Source organism: Arachis hypogaea, chromosome 7, assembly GCF_003086295.3.
Source record: "Arachis hypogaea cultivar Tifrunner chromosome 7, arahy.Tifrunner.gnm2.J5K5, whole genome shotgun sequence".
NCBI lineage: Eukaryota > Viridiplantae > Streptophyta > Magnoliopsida > Fabales > Fabaceae > Arachis > Arachis hypogaea.
In genome coordinates, this window is record NC_092042.1 from 314,171 (window position 1) to 328,710 (window position 14,540).

The 14,540-nt window shown below is 35.5% G+C and overlaps 1 protein-coding gene and 1 long non-coding RNA gene across 3 annotated transcripts; one reads left to right on the forward strand and one right to left on the reverse strand.

Moving 5' to 3' along the window:
• Positions 1–489: 489 nt before the first annotated feature.
• LOC112765442 (UDP-glycosyltransferase 82A1-like) lies at positions 490–3,554 on the forward strand. Its single transcript, XM_025811340.3, has 2 exons — positions 490–1,120; positions 2,545–3,554. The coding sequence occupies exons 1-2, from the start codon at positions 646–648 to the stop codon at positions 3,429–3,431; spliced, it is 1,362 nt and encodes a 453-aa protein (XP_025667125.1). The 5' UTR covers positions 490–645; the 3' UTR covers positions 3,432–3,554.
• Positions 3,555–4,286: 732 nt separating this feature from the next.
• LOC112765448 (uncharacterized) lies at positions 4,287–5,442 on the reverse strand. Of its 2 annotated transcripts, none has more exons than XR_011864239.1 (3): positions 5,179–5,442; positions 4,991–5,084; positions 4,287–4,845 (listed from the first exon to the last, which is right to left on the reverse strand). It is a non-coding gene; the product is annotated as an uncharacterized lncRNA (long non-coding RNA). The 2 variants fall into 2 exon arrangements; XR_011864240.1 differs by having other exon boundaries at positions 4,991–5,075; positions 5,179–5,436.
• Positions 5,443–14,540: the final 9,098 nt, after the last annotated feature.

The following is a 14,540-nucleotide window of genomic DNA, read 5'->3' on the forward strand; positions in this document are numbered from 1 at the left end:
TGCGCTGCACAGAGGGCGAGATATAGTGCGATGTGCGTTGCGTGGTTAGGTTTCCATTGGGGATTTGGGGGTTAGGTTTCGATTTGGGGGTTAGGGATCGGAGGGGAATCGCGCAACAGTAGCACACTAGTCACTAGCTCTCGTTTGGGGGGTGGGGTTGGTAGTTTTTAGTCGAACCGGTTCGGTTAGAGTTTTCATGCTAAGAATCAAAAACCGAATCGAACCACAAAAAAACAGCAAAACAATTTTTTTTCGGTTTTTAATTTATTCGATTTTCGATTTTTTCAGTTCGATTTGTCGATTTAATTCGGTCCGAATCGATTTTGAACACCCCTAGATTTAATTCGGTCCGGATCGATTTTGAACACCCTTACTGTGACGCATGAATAGTATATTTCTTTCATTGTATGTAAAATATTAAAATTATGGTATATTAATAATTAAAAAAAGTTGAAGTAGGAAATATTTAGAAAGAGGAAAATAATGATTCCAACAATATAATAATGGATGGAATAAAGGTTAAGAGGCACATGCATAATCGGATGGGTGTGATATATATGCGGGCACATGCATATTGTTCTACAAATAGGGCGTTGCGCTTAGAAGTAGTTGGTATAGAGTAAGGAGAAAGAAAAAGAAAAAAAGATGATGAGGGGGCAGATTGAGAAGAAGGGAAGAAGAATAGTAATACTTGTGCCATATCCAGCACAAGGACACCTAAGTGCCATGCAGAAGGTGGCGTCGGCGTTTGCGGGGATGGGATTGGAGGCGGTGATAGTGGTCCCGCAGCACATTAAAAGGTGGCCTGATGAGGAGATGGTGAGGTGGGTGGCGGTGGAAGATGGGCTGAGGGTGGGAGGGGGTGCGGCGCCGGATTTCTTCGAGATAGAGTGGGCAATGGAGAAGTGGATGCCAAGTGAGCTGGAGAAGGTGGTGATGGGTGAGAAGGTGAAGGGAGAGGTGATATGTGTGGTGGTTGACCTGTTGGCCTCCTGGGCCATAGAGGTAGCCTCCACCTGCGGGATCCCCTGTGCCGGCTTCTGGCCCGCCATGTTCGCCGCTTACCGCTTGATCTCCTCCATTCCTCACTTGCTCCAAGCTGGCCTCATTTCTCACACAGGTTGCTCCCATCCATCCTTCTCTCTTAACACTTCTACATACAACTTACTAACACACTTAACACTAATAAGTAATAAGAAAAAGTCTAGGGGCCATCAACTTTTTCAAATTCTGGTCAGCATGTAACCAGTAAAAAAAAGGTGAGCCATTAGATAAAATCTCACACAAATTTTACACCATTAAAATCATCATTGATGGTTATTTAATGGCTATAAATTACAAAAATTGCTGGCCGCTGGCACTCCTGTAACTAATAATCAATAATTGATAACAAAACGTACAAACCATTATGGATCTCATGAGATATATTGTGAATTGTAAATGAATTAAGTTAGAGATATCATTAACGAATAACGATAAGAGTGAGAGGAATAAATTTTACCATACCTATTACTAAATTTTGTATACCAAACATAAAAATTACTAGTGAAATAATAAAAAAACATGCATATTAGTTTTATATTAAAAATTAACTATCAAATTAATTATTATGTATTTATGTATAAATATATATTATTTAATTTAATTTTAATATATATTTTATATCATAATTGATATAGTACTTAATTTTTAATATATATTTAATATGGTTGTAGTTTTATTTCGTTTGTTCTATATATTTATTTTGAGAAAATTAGTGCGTCTAAGAATCAAATCCGTCTAAATATAATTGATATGCATGCACAAAATTTTTTCTTCTCATCTAAGACAAAATCATCTACAAGAATATATATCCTTAGTAGATGGCAGTAAGCATGTGGCATATATAAATGCGTTTTATTTTGAGATGGACATCCATAATAAATGCCGCTTCCTTTGTCATGTCGGTATGAGGTATGAGGATTATGCTACTACACCAAGTTGTGCGCCGAGTTTCCATTTAGCCACACCCATTGTTTTTGTGCAACTCCTTCCATTAAAAATTCCAATGGAATTCCTCGTACACTAGTAGTATTATTTATAACAAAAATGTAATAAATACGTATTCAACGAGAAAAACGCGTATAAGAATCACAAAAGATATAGGAGTATGTAGGAGTATTTCCTATACCACTCCATCCATTATGATTTATGAGAGAAAAAGTAGTATTTTGATCGACAAGTATGGAAGTTTTATTGGGTTCCCTATGATATGACTCATCAGATGCAACAATTGAGTTACGTAAAAGTTAATGTGTCTGAAGCCAAGAGATGTGCGATATATGTCATGTTACACAAGTAGTGTAATTAATTAGTATTACTACTATATTATGAACAATAATGTTACATAAGGAATACAATTTGTTATTTTTAATTACTTCTTTATTAATTTTAAATACTAAATATTATAGTAAAACTAAATTTTAGTAGTATAAAAGTAAAGTATTATTTTAAAATATTGACTAATATTGGCCCATAACATTTGTTTTTTTTTTGGCATGGCAGGGCTTCCGAAAGAGGAAGGGAAAAATGGGATTGTAAGTGAGGCGCCGATAATTTCAACGGAGGATCTACCTTGGCTGATTGGAACAGTAGCAGCAAAGAAAGCTAGATTCAAATTCTGGAGGAGAAGTATGGAGAGATCAAGGAAGCTGAAGTGGTTGCTGGTGAACTCGTTTGCGGATGAAAGAAGAGTTGGTGATGATTCAGATTTATCATCAGATCCAAGGGTGTTTCCGATAAGCGCTATTATAATAAATAGCGGGGGCCCGGCGGGGAGGCATAGGAGGACGATTAGCTTGTGGGAAGAAGACAGGAGCTGCATGGAGTGGCTTGAAAGGCAGGAAGCAAGGTCGGTTGTATACGTGTCATTCGGAAGCTGGGTGAGTCCGATAGGGGAGGCAAGGGTGAGGAGCCTCGCACTCGCACTGGAGGCTACAGGGAGGCCATTCCTTTGGGTCCTGAGGTCCACTTCAGGGTGGCGTGAGGGCTTGCCAGCTGGCTTTGTGGAGAGGACCAGTGGCAGAGGCCGGGTTGTGTGTTGGGCCCCCCAGACGGAGATCCTGCAGCACCGCTCTGTGGGATGCTACCTCACTCACTGCGGCTGGAACTCCACCTTGGAGGCTTTGCAGTTCCGAGTGAGACTGCTCTGCTACCCTCTCGCGGGCGACCAGTTCTTGAACTGCGCCTACATCGTGCAGGTTTGGAGAGTGGGTGTGAGACTGAATGGGTTTGGAGAGAGGGATGTGGATGAAGGAGTGGGCAGGGTGATGCAGGATGAGCACATGGATGCCCGCTTGGCCTCTCTACACCAAGCTGCTATCATTGCCGCTGGGCCTCCCCTCTTGAACCACTTTCTCCAACAAATACACCCTTCCATTTCCATACACTAGCCGCTTCCCAGGCCTCTCATTCTCTACTATTAACTTCTCACCATCTTCTTCATTCCTCCTTTCTATCTACAACACTATCAAAAATGTCAGCTATATATATAATTATATATCACTTCTGCTCAATTATTTTGGCCTAATTTCATGCTACAAACTACAAAGTCAGAAAGCTTTTACCACTTGCGGACAAAAAGTAATTAATTCAATAAGGTAAATGGTAATTAAAAAATACTAAATAAAATAAATTTAAACTATTTTAAATAATTTTTTATTATATTCTAAATATTTTTATTAAAAATACTAAGAATTAATGTTTTTAATAAAAACGGTTAATATTAACTCAAATGCAAAACAAACATAAGAAAAAAAACTAATAAATATTTCTCCTTTTATATAAGGTCATCCAATTATATATTCATGCGTTCAGAAAATTTTTAAATAATAAATTTAATATGATAATAGAAACTTATATAATAAAAGGTACATAATTTAGATTATTTTATTTTTCATTATTTACTTTTAATGTTAAAAATAAAAATGTACAAAATATGTAAAAAAAAAATGATATTCTGCTTCCTTATAAATATTGATGGTTGCAAATTAGTTTCCTCGTCGTTGACTCCTCGTTTACTATATGCTTCATATATATTACTGTGAGAAAGCAGCAACCGAGGAGGCGCAGCCAGCAACTCGCGAAGAGGAAAAGAAATATAAATTTTAAATTTGAAGAGAAAAAAGTCCAACATGTGTTCCGCTACATTGACACATAGATACGCCATAACAATAATAATTAGAAGTTTGGTCATCAGCTTCCAAACGCAGTCAACTTAATAGTTTTACTTTCTTCCGTATGAACAGTTGTTAATTAGCAAATATATATTGCTCGAAACATAATATATATCTTCTTAATATAAATAAAGAACAAAATAAGTATGTGAGTGTGAGTTTTCTGCGGATCAAATAATGTTTCTAGAGGGGGCGTAACATGTATTGATGCCATGCATGAAAGGAATGGTTGGGTTATGGTTATGCGCGTTGCAATGTAACTGAATCCACCTGCCCTGCCTGCTCCGTAGTAGGGTGGCCTTCTTCGTTCATTAAAAATATGTTTACAAGAAATTGAAATAAATGTTGCTCACTCTTACTGCTCTTAATTGGTTGTTGTAATATAAAAAGAAACACATTCCAAATAAAAAATATTGGTACATCTGATGCATGAAGTTGACTAATTGAGGTGGTTGTGGTTGTCGGAGATGTGGGTGCTTTGACACCTTCTCTTTCTATTTTGCAGGAATTCCTGAAGCGATCTCTTGACGGAAAGGCCTCGCGACGCGTACATTAGCAATGCTTGTGTTTGTATGCCAACAATCCTCTCTTCCACTTTTTGACTACTTGCCACCCATATTATCACTCTTGCCTACGCACATACATATGCATACACATACACACTTTCAATACTGGGCCTCTCTAGTTTTTCTTTTTTCCATATGGGCCTACACTCTGAAACATTGGGCCTAGCTAGAGCTTCTACAAAAAACAAAAGAATAATATTATATTATTACCTGAAGTTCTGTTATGTCAAACATGCAGCTGCGTCCATCGTGAATAATGCCTACAAGTTTATTGTGAAGCTCCAACATCTCATTCCTACAAATTCTTCCAGAAAATAAAAATGACCAGGTCAGTGCAAGAAGAATTCCATAAGTTGTTTATTGAATGGCAAGAAAAAGAAAAAAGGTCGTCCGCTCACATGGAACGATGATGGGAGGATGAAGAACGAAGGCGGAGATCCAGGCAGCAATTTCGCTTCATATATTAAATTGGTTTGACAAATGGCGCTATGACAGCATTGAACTCATGAAGAATATAATGTATGTATGAGGAAGAATGATACAGATAGCAAGCAACATTAAACTTTCAAGTGGAGACAGAGACACAAGTGAAAGCTAAGGTTTATATAATATATAATAAGAAGGGGAGATCGAGAAGGAGATGGAAGAAATGAATAGAATAGAATAGAAGAGATGGTTATTGTCATTGTTATTGGGATTGCAAAGGGGGCAAAGGGGCACGTGGGAAATGAGATACACATGCCCAAAACTTTTGAATACGATTATAGCTCCTCGCATCTCAAATCTCTTTGCGCACCTGCTTATTCAAAAATCAATTAATGCCTTTGCAACTGAATGTGTATTTTCATGTGGCTTGTATTAGTTGGCAGCCACCCCTGCTTGCTCTTTTGATGTTGAACATTACCCAATTTGGCAATTAGGCCACTTGCTATAGTCCAGTTGGTTTTACTTTCTTTGTGTTACCCCTCTTATTGCATTTCGTAATGTGTCTCTGCCTTTTTTCCACGTGATACAATTCCTTAAAATATCTCCCTTTTTCATATATTTTTTTTCCGAAAAATATACATACTTGCTTAGCTCCATCGCTTCATATCATTGAGGTCAAGATAGATCCGAGGGTAATAATCCAATTTTTACTTTTATATTCTACTTCTTACCAAGCCTATATTTACTTTCAACTTTTTCTTCACATTTCTAATCCAATAATAATAATAATAATAATAATAAATGACGTAAAACTCATGACAATCAAAAGCATACACTCTTTTCATCTTTTGCTTGTGGCACATGAGGATTGTGTAGGTGTTTTCATGTGACATGTGCCACGTGGGTTTTTATATGTTTATTTATTTGTATTTGTTTTCAATGGAGCATATGATATGTGAAATCATGTACTGACCTAATAAGCTGGCCTAATTTACTGAAATTCAATGAGGCAGTGAGACACAAGAATAAAAATCAGAGTGCGTGCCTATTCTTTTTTTATTAAATATATGTTTCTCATTCATTTGAAATATGGAATTAGTATATTTAAGGGACAAATAGTTTTTTAATATTATTATGTAGTTAATAATAATTTTCTTTCATATTAAAAAAGAGATGCAGAACAAATTTGGTCAGTTATATTTTTTCCCCCTTATATCTATTACATGTTAATTATAAAGTAGAAACTCAGGTGCAGTCGACTTCACGTGAAGTTGATACCTGAGAGTCGTTAGATGAAAATTTAGTCAAACTAGTGAAATCATCTAACGGCTTTCAAGTATCAATTTCACGTAAAGTCGACTGCACCTGAGTTTTCACCTAATTATAAAACTATTGATTATGTAGCATAATTTATACAAAATAGACAACTAAAAAGTCAGTAGCTAGCACTACAAAAAAGGAGATAAATGCAAATACCCTTCCAAGTAGACTATTCTGGTAAATCTTGAGCAAAAACCCCTTCTTCACATAATACACGATTTCCAGTAGAATAGTCACATAGTTCGAATAAACTGAAAATACTAAAATAGTATAACCACACAAAAAAGAAGATATGAATAAAAAGTCCACCAAAGATGGGGCACGAGATCTAACCCTTACAAGACACGAAAACATGGCCAACAATTAGGCAATTATGAGACAGTTATATTGTGTGGTAAATACCGTAAGAGCAGAGCATTCTGTAGACATTTTGTCCCAGTTTATTTTGAAGTTAAAACGATAGGGTGTAAATTTGCTAACAGCTTAATTATTATTCAAGAATATGTTTATTAACATAGATTAAGTTCAATTTTTAAAAAGAGAGGCTAAGGCCTAGCAAAGAAATTAAAACCCCAGGTGGTAGCTGCATCGTTCATATATAAGAGGCAAACTCCAAGGGAGAAACCAGCTCTACAGAAGCAGAATTAGCCATGGCGCCACGCTTAGCAAGCACATTCGTGCAGTAATTTGTCCCAAATAAGCATTCTTCATAAAACCCATGGACCCAACCACCATTTTCATTCCTAATGAGTAACTGGAGCACCACGCAATGGATTTACATCTTCGCTTTGCATTGCCCAACGTGGCTAAAATGATTCAGTTTGAATGAATTTAAACACATTTTTCGCATGTAAAAATAATGAGTATTATTGGAGGCATTTATTTCTTTGTCACGTGGATAACACACAAGTGGGGAGTGAGAGCTATAGGACAGCAAAACGAAGAGAAGAATAAAACTCTGCTTAGAATATTTTATTTTAGCACCGATCCAAACCGAAACAATGAAGAAATGAAAACTTATGAGACAGGTTCTTTTCTTCAAAAGTGATTATTTACCAAAAAGAACGAGTTAGGAAACATGCAATAAAAAGCAAAGATGAAAGGAAGAGGCCAGGAACACCATCCATTCATTCCCACAAATGTCCGAAGATTATGGCCACGCAAAATGGAGAATAGAGATGGACCCGTACTCGCTTCGCTACAATATAACTTGGGAAAATACGTGACTGATGAATTTTTTTAGATGATTAGATGATTTTTATGGCTTGAGATTGGGTGGTAGGAGTACCTACAATTACAATTAATGGATGCTGATAAAATAGCTATTAATAAGTAAGGGAATTATAGAGTTTGATATTCTTTCTCACCTATAAAATTTTCGAAAGCTTATCAAGTCATTATAAGTAACGAAAATACCTGAGCTTAGATAACCACACAAAAAAAACACTTAAATTTAATTTAAAAATAATTTATGAGGTCTGTCAATAAATTAAATATAATAAATAGAGATAAATTCTAGAATATTATTTAGAGTAAAAGACAAATTGGTTCTGACGTTTTTAAATGCGGACATTTTCGTCCCTCAAAATTTAAAAATACATTTAAATCCCTCACCTTATAAAACGCGGGACAATGATATCCCTCCATTGAGTTGGGGTTGAAAACAGCAACGGAGAATGCTGATATGGAAGGGTGGAGTCTCAGCTGCCGTTTTGGTTGCTGATGTGGATGGGAAACAAATTTTAAATGGACAAATTGGTCCTTGTGACTCAAAACGACGTCGTTACCATGCTTGAGCCTTATTTGATCGAAATCCTTGGACGAACTCATAGGCTTTGATGCTGCGATCGTCTATGACGAGTGAAGGGGGTTCTGCATGCACAAAACCTGGAGGGGGATCTTCATGCGCTGTGCCAGGAGGATATGAGCGAGATCGGGTTGCGCCAAAGTGCTTCTGCAGCGTCTATGCCATTATGTACAAGTCAAGAACAACTAGTAACCCTAATAGAATGTTTTTTGGGTGTCCATTCTTCAAGGTAAGTTACTATTTTTTCAATAGTTGGATGAGATTGTAATGGGTGATTTTCTGAAAATTTTCTTCAGGCTAAAGAACGGTACTACCGGTATTTTGTCTGACTGGATGAACACCTGAAAGAAATTAGGGCCATAGAACCTCAAGCATTGGGTGCTGCGGATGAAGCTGAGGGAATAGACGTTAAAGAACAGCTGTTTCGAAATCAGGCTATGGAGAAAAAAATGGAAGACTTGGAGAGGAAGCTGTTGTCTATTGAAAAGAAAAAAAAAACATGAGTTTGTGACATATTACTGTGATTGGTGTAGTTGTTGTTGTTGTTGCTGTATGTATCTTAAAGGGGTAAAGATGATTGATGTACATGGTGATATTGTAATGAAAATTGCCATTGCTGACTTTTTAATGAAAAGTCTATTTGTGGACTGAATCCATTTTTTTTTTAAGTTAGAACAGCTAAACAATATTGCAAGTCAAGTATTATATAAGATAGTAATTCTAGATAGATTGTAACAAAAATGTTACACGACAATGTATCTGGCTTAATCCAAAACATAACTAAATAGTATAAGTTTACCACAAAATAAGAAAATTTCTAGTTGGCATGTAAAAAAGTTTGTCAAGCTATGATAGCTAGAAAGCATTGTTCAATTCATGCTAATAACTAAGAAAAAAAAAAACAGAAATCATGCAGCTGTGTTCACTTCTTCTGATGCTTGAAAATTCTTGTAGTGCCACTGCTAGCTGCTTTCAAGGTCTCCTTTGATGGTCCCCCACTGGTACTTTTGCTTTGAGTTTGTTGTGTGTGTGATGGTGGATTTGATGATGGATTTACACTTGTTGGGGGCTTGACAATTGGTTGTTTGGGTCTGAATTTAGGGACAGCAGCTTTGAATTTTGGTTGGTCCACTCTTGGCAGCTGGGATGAAGGCCTAAACGGAGTCTGTGCTAGAGCAGATGATTGATCCATAATTGGTGCAACAACTGGTGCAGTCCCTGATGCTTCCCCAACACTAGGGTCAGCAAATTTTTCACTTTGTGATTGGTTTTGATCTTATATAACAAAAATATAGAAAGATAACCAAATGGGATAATTAGTCCTTAAGAAATATGTATAATGACATCATTGTTTTCACCACTGGCTAATTTTAAAAAGTGCAAAAAGATCCTAAAGCATTATTGGTGCTTGCTTACCTCTAATTGAGCTGATTGTGAAAGGGAAAACAGCACCAGAGCTTGTGAGTTATCAACAGTCTTTTTGAATTTTTTTTTTCTTTGGTTTCCAATTGGGATTGCTTGGAACTCCTTTACAAGTTTTATAGTTATGCCCTTTCTCGTTGCACAAATCTTTTGGTTATGGAAATTGAAATATACACACAAAATTATTTTATTTTTAGAGATAGAAAATTTATTCTATTAATTTTAATACCGCAAAAGAAAATTGGAGACAAATTTAAAAAAGGAGCTACTCAAATAAAGATGTTAAAAATATTTTTTTATGAAGATGTTTTGTATAAAAGTATGATTTATTTATTTGGCCACATTTTAAATAAAAATAACACTTTTTATAATATATCAAAATCTAATCCTTCAATTCATCGTCTAAGGATAAAAAAAAAATTCACATAAAGACAATTATAAAATCTTCATTGAAATATCCACCATTTAAAAATCTTGTCCTATCTTTATTCTTCTTATTTAATTCATTATTTAATTTATCTTTGCATGTATTTCTCTTTCAAGGACAGAATCCAAACACACTCTAAAAATAAAGTATATACTGAAATAAAGAAAAGAATTACTTATATTCAGAATTGGTAACTAGCTAAACTATATTCAACAATTCTTTCCTTCGTTATATAAAGTTATCAATTTCCTTCAATAATAACGATCTGCAACCATCATCCAAATTGAGTCCCACCCCTTGTTTTCGGTTTTCAAGAAGAAGATAGTAAAAGCAGAACGTGACCAAAATGCTTCTTTCAATTGGACCTCTTAGCATGGAACCACAAGGTATTGTTAGACATAGAATCTATTTATAATACTCTACATACATTTATACAGTAATTAAATATATCTCATAACTCGTATTACTTTTTATAATTATTATAGAGCACTTTTATTAAAATTTAGACAATATTTAACTATTAAAAAAAGAGTATGTAATTTCATATTATTAAATATAATCTCACATCATTAAAAATATTAATAATAATTAATTGATAACTATAACTTACAAAATGTACTGACTTTCTAACACTACTAATCATTATAATTAGATTTTATTCTTTAGCCAAATAGATAATAGGAGAGGTGGGTTCTCACATTCAGATTATAATGAAACATGCAATAAAAAGCAAAAATGAAAGGAAGAGGCCAGGAACACCATCCATTCATTCCCACAAATGTCCGAAGACTATGGCCACGCAAAATGGAGAATAGAGATGGACCCGTACTCGCTTCGCTACAATATAACTTGGGAAAATACGTGAGTGACGAATTTTGGTGAAAGATTAAATTTTTTTAGATGATTAGATGATTTTTATGGCTTGAGATTGGGTGGTAGGAGTACCTACAATTACAATTAATGGATGCTGATAAAATTCCTATTAATAAGTAAGGGAATTAATTATAGAGTTTGATATTCTTTCTCTGAAACCTATAAAATTTTCGAAAGCTTATCAAGTCATTATAAGTAACGAAAATACCTGAGTTTAGATAACCCAAAAAAAAAAACTTAAATTTAATTTAGAAATAATTTATGAGTTCTATAAATAAATTAAATATAATAAATAGAGATAAATTCAACAAATAGTATACCCCGATATATAGAATATTATTTATTATAGAAGCTTTTCAAAAGTATTTGGTAATTTAGAGATCGGGCAGGCTACACATCCATGCAACCATATAACTAAGTTGGCTCAAATCCAAATAGAGTCACGCACATTAATGACGAGTGAAAACACGCGCTTGAAAATCCTTCGTTACTTCGCGCTCATTATGTAAAAATGTTACTTCTTCCTCAATACAAAACCACTCATTCTCTTCGAATCTCTCTCAAAAACACTCAAACTTCAGTCACGTTCTCTGCGAAAACTACTACTGGAGAAGAATCGTGAGAAGATTTGGTAAGGAACAACCAGAAACGAACAAAAACAGCAACAGAGATTCGCCTTCATCCTCCTCCTCATTCTCGCCTCCTTCTTCACGTATTTTCTCCTTATTTTCATTCTTTTGTTCTTATTGTTGCTGTATTTTTTTTTTTTTTGTCTTTTTCTCTTTCTCTCCTTGGTGAAGAAGTAGTAGAAGGTGAGGAGGAAGAGTTTTAAATTGTGCAGAACAGAAATGAACCGAAATGGCCAACTCCACTGAACCGAACATCATTCATGTACTGAATAAAACGTCATAAACATTTAATCATCAAAGAAAAATATTTCTACATGCACAATGACTCAATTGAACACACTAACAATAAAGTAAATCAAAATGAGCAACTCCACTGAACCGAGCAACATTCATGTGCTGAATAAAACGTCATAAACATTCAATCATCAAGAATAACATTTTTTCATACAAAAGAAGTCAACTGAACACATAACAACCAGGTGAATCGAAATGACTAACACCACTGAACCGAACACCAATCATGTGCTGAATAAAACGTGATAAACATTTAATCAGTAAGAAAAATATTTCTACATGCACAATAACTCAACTGAATACATTAACAATCAAGTAAATCAAAATGAGCAACTCCACTTAACCGAGCAAAATGTTGGTGTTGTTGGTGATAATTATAACGAAAGAAGAAGGAGAAGAAGAAGAAGGAGAAGGAGAAGGAGAAGGAGAAGGAGAAGAATCTGCATACGCGAAGAAGAAGAAGCAGAAGAAGAACCTACGTGCGCGAATTTAAAAGAAGAAGGAGGAGGAGGAAGAGGAGGAGAAATACTATTCTTGTTGATTGAAAATTGATCACCATTTATTCACCACATGAACATTGTTCGGTTCAGTGACCTTTGTGATTTTGATTCACCAAATGAATGTTGTTCGGTTCGGTGGCCTCCTTTTACTTTATTAAGTGTTTAAGATTATTGTGATAGCATGCAGCAATTATTTCCCAACTGTCTCAACGTAATAACATCATTCAACTGATTTGAAGTTGAATCATTCATTGTTTCCATTCAGAAGTGTAGATCGAAGAAGAAAACGAAGAAGAAGAAGAACGACGGAGCGTATTACGTTGAATTCAATGCAGATTAATAATGAAGTGTTGAGTCTGCAGCGGAATTTTGACTTCTAATAGCTACAAAGTAATATGAAATTGAACACTACTCACAATAATGCACTCGCTATATAATTACTAAAGAGAAAAAAAGGAAAGAAAATGAATAATTGCTAAGGATATGTGAATTCCTTTAATTTTACTTTTTTTTTTGATTGAATACATTTTGATTTCACTCATTTATATAGTTTCCTAACTTCTATAAATAAAATAGTTTCCTATAAACGCTCTTTAACTCCACCAATTTCTCCAACTTCTCTCTTCCATCCTTTGTTTGCCTCCTTTGTTTTCTCTCTTCCGTTCTTTTATTCTCACAATTCTCCACCTCGTTCACAATTTGAAATCTACTCAAATTTTGGACGATCAAAGTATAGTATTCATATCTGGTTGCATCATTAGACAATAACTGCCTAACATGGAACAATATTGAGCAATTTCAAACAGTGTTGGAACTTGCTTCCTGACACCACTTTAGTCAACATGTCAGCGGGATTTTCATCCGTGTGTACTTTTACAAGAGAAATGTCACCTTTCTCCATAACATCACGCACGAAGTGATATCTAACATCAATATGCTTGGTACGAGCATGATGAACCTGATTTTTAGCCAAATGAATTGCACTTTGACTATCACAATTCAGATCCACGCAATCTTGCTTCAACCCCAAATCATCTAGAAGACCTCTTAGCCACATTGCTTCTTTCACCCCTTCTGCTACTGCCATGTACTCAGCTTCTGTAGTAGATAGTGCCACTGTAGCTTGTAACATCGATCGCCAACTAACTGGAGCACCTTGTATTTTATATACATAACCAGTCGTAGAACGTCTTCTATCTAGATCACCAGCATAATCAGAATCAACAAAGCCGCTGATTTGACATGATTTTCCACTAAAGCATAAACCTGTGTCAATGGTGCCCTTCAAGTATCTTAATATCCACTTGACTGCTTCCCAGTGTGCCTTACCCGGGTTTGCCATGAACCTGCTAACAACACTTACTGCCTGTGAAATATCTGGGCGTGTACATACCATAGCATACATTAGGCTACCGACTGCACTAGCATAAGGTACATTTTCCATGTAAGCCTTATCCTCTGCTGTTGTGGGAGATTGTTTACCAGAGAGCCTAAAATGTGGAGCCAACGGCGTTACCACCGATTTAGCATTTTTCATTTCAAATCTTTCAATGACGCGCTCAATGTATCCTCTTTGGCTCAAGAACAATTTTTGGCTTGATCTCTCCCTTTTAATTTCCATGCCTAATATTTTTCGTGCAGCACCCAAGTCTTTTGTTTCAAATTCTTTACCAAGTTGAACCTTTAACATATCTATCTCTACCTTGCTCTTAGAGGCAATAAGCATGTCATCCACATACAATAGAAGATAGATATAATCACCTCCAGGAAGCTTACGAATATATACACAACAATCATAATTACTTCTGGAAAAACCTTGTTTTAACATAAAGGAGTCAAATCGCTTATACCATTGCCGAGGAGATTGTTTCAATCCATATAGCGATTTCCTCAAGCGACATACCTGACTTTCTTTACCCTCAACCTTGAAACCCTCAGGCTGATACATGTAGATTTCTTCCTCTAAGTCACCGTGCAAGAATGCAGTCTTCACGTCAAGTTGTTCCAATTCAAGATCACCATGAGCAACAAGACTTAAAAGCACTCGTATGGAAGTGTGTTT

Bases quoted from the DNA above. Each gene is read 5' to 3' on its own strand.
- LOC112765442 (XM_025811340.3), top strand. From the start codon at position 646: ATGATGAGGGGGCAGATTGAGAAGAAGGGAAGAAGAATAGTAATACTT. The intron at 1,121-2,544 runs GTTGCTCCCATC...TTGGCATGGCAG, and splicing joins TGGCCTCATTTCTCACACAG to GGCTTCCGAAAGAGGAAGGG.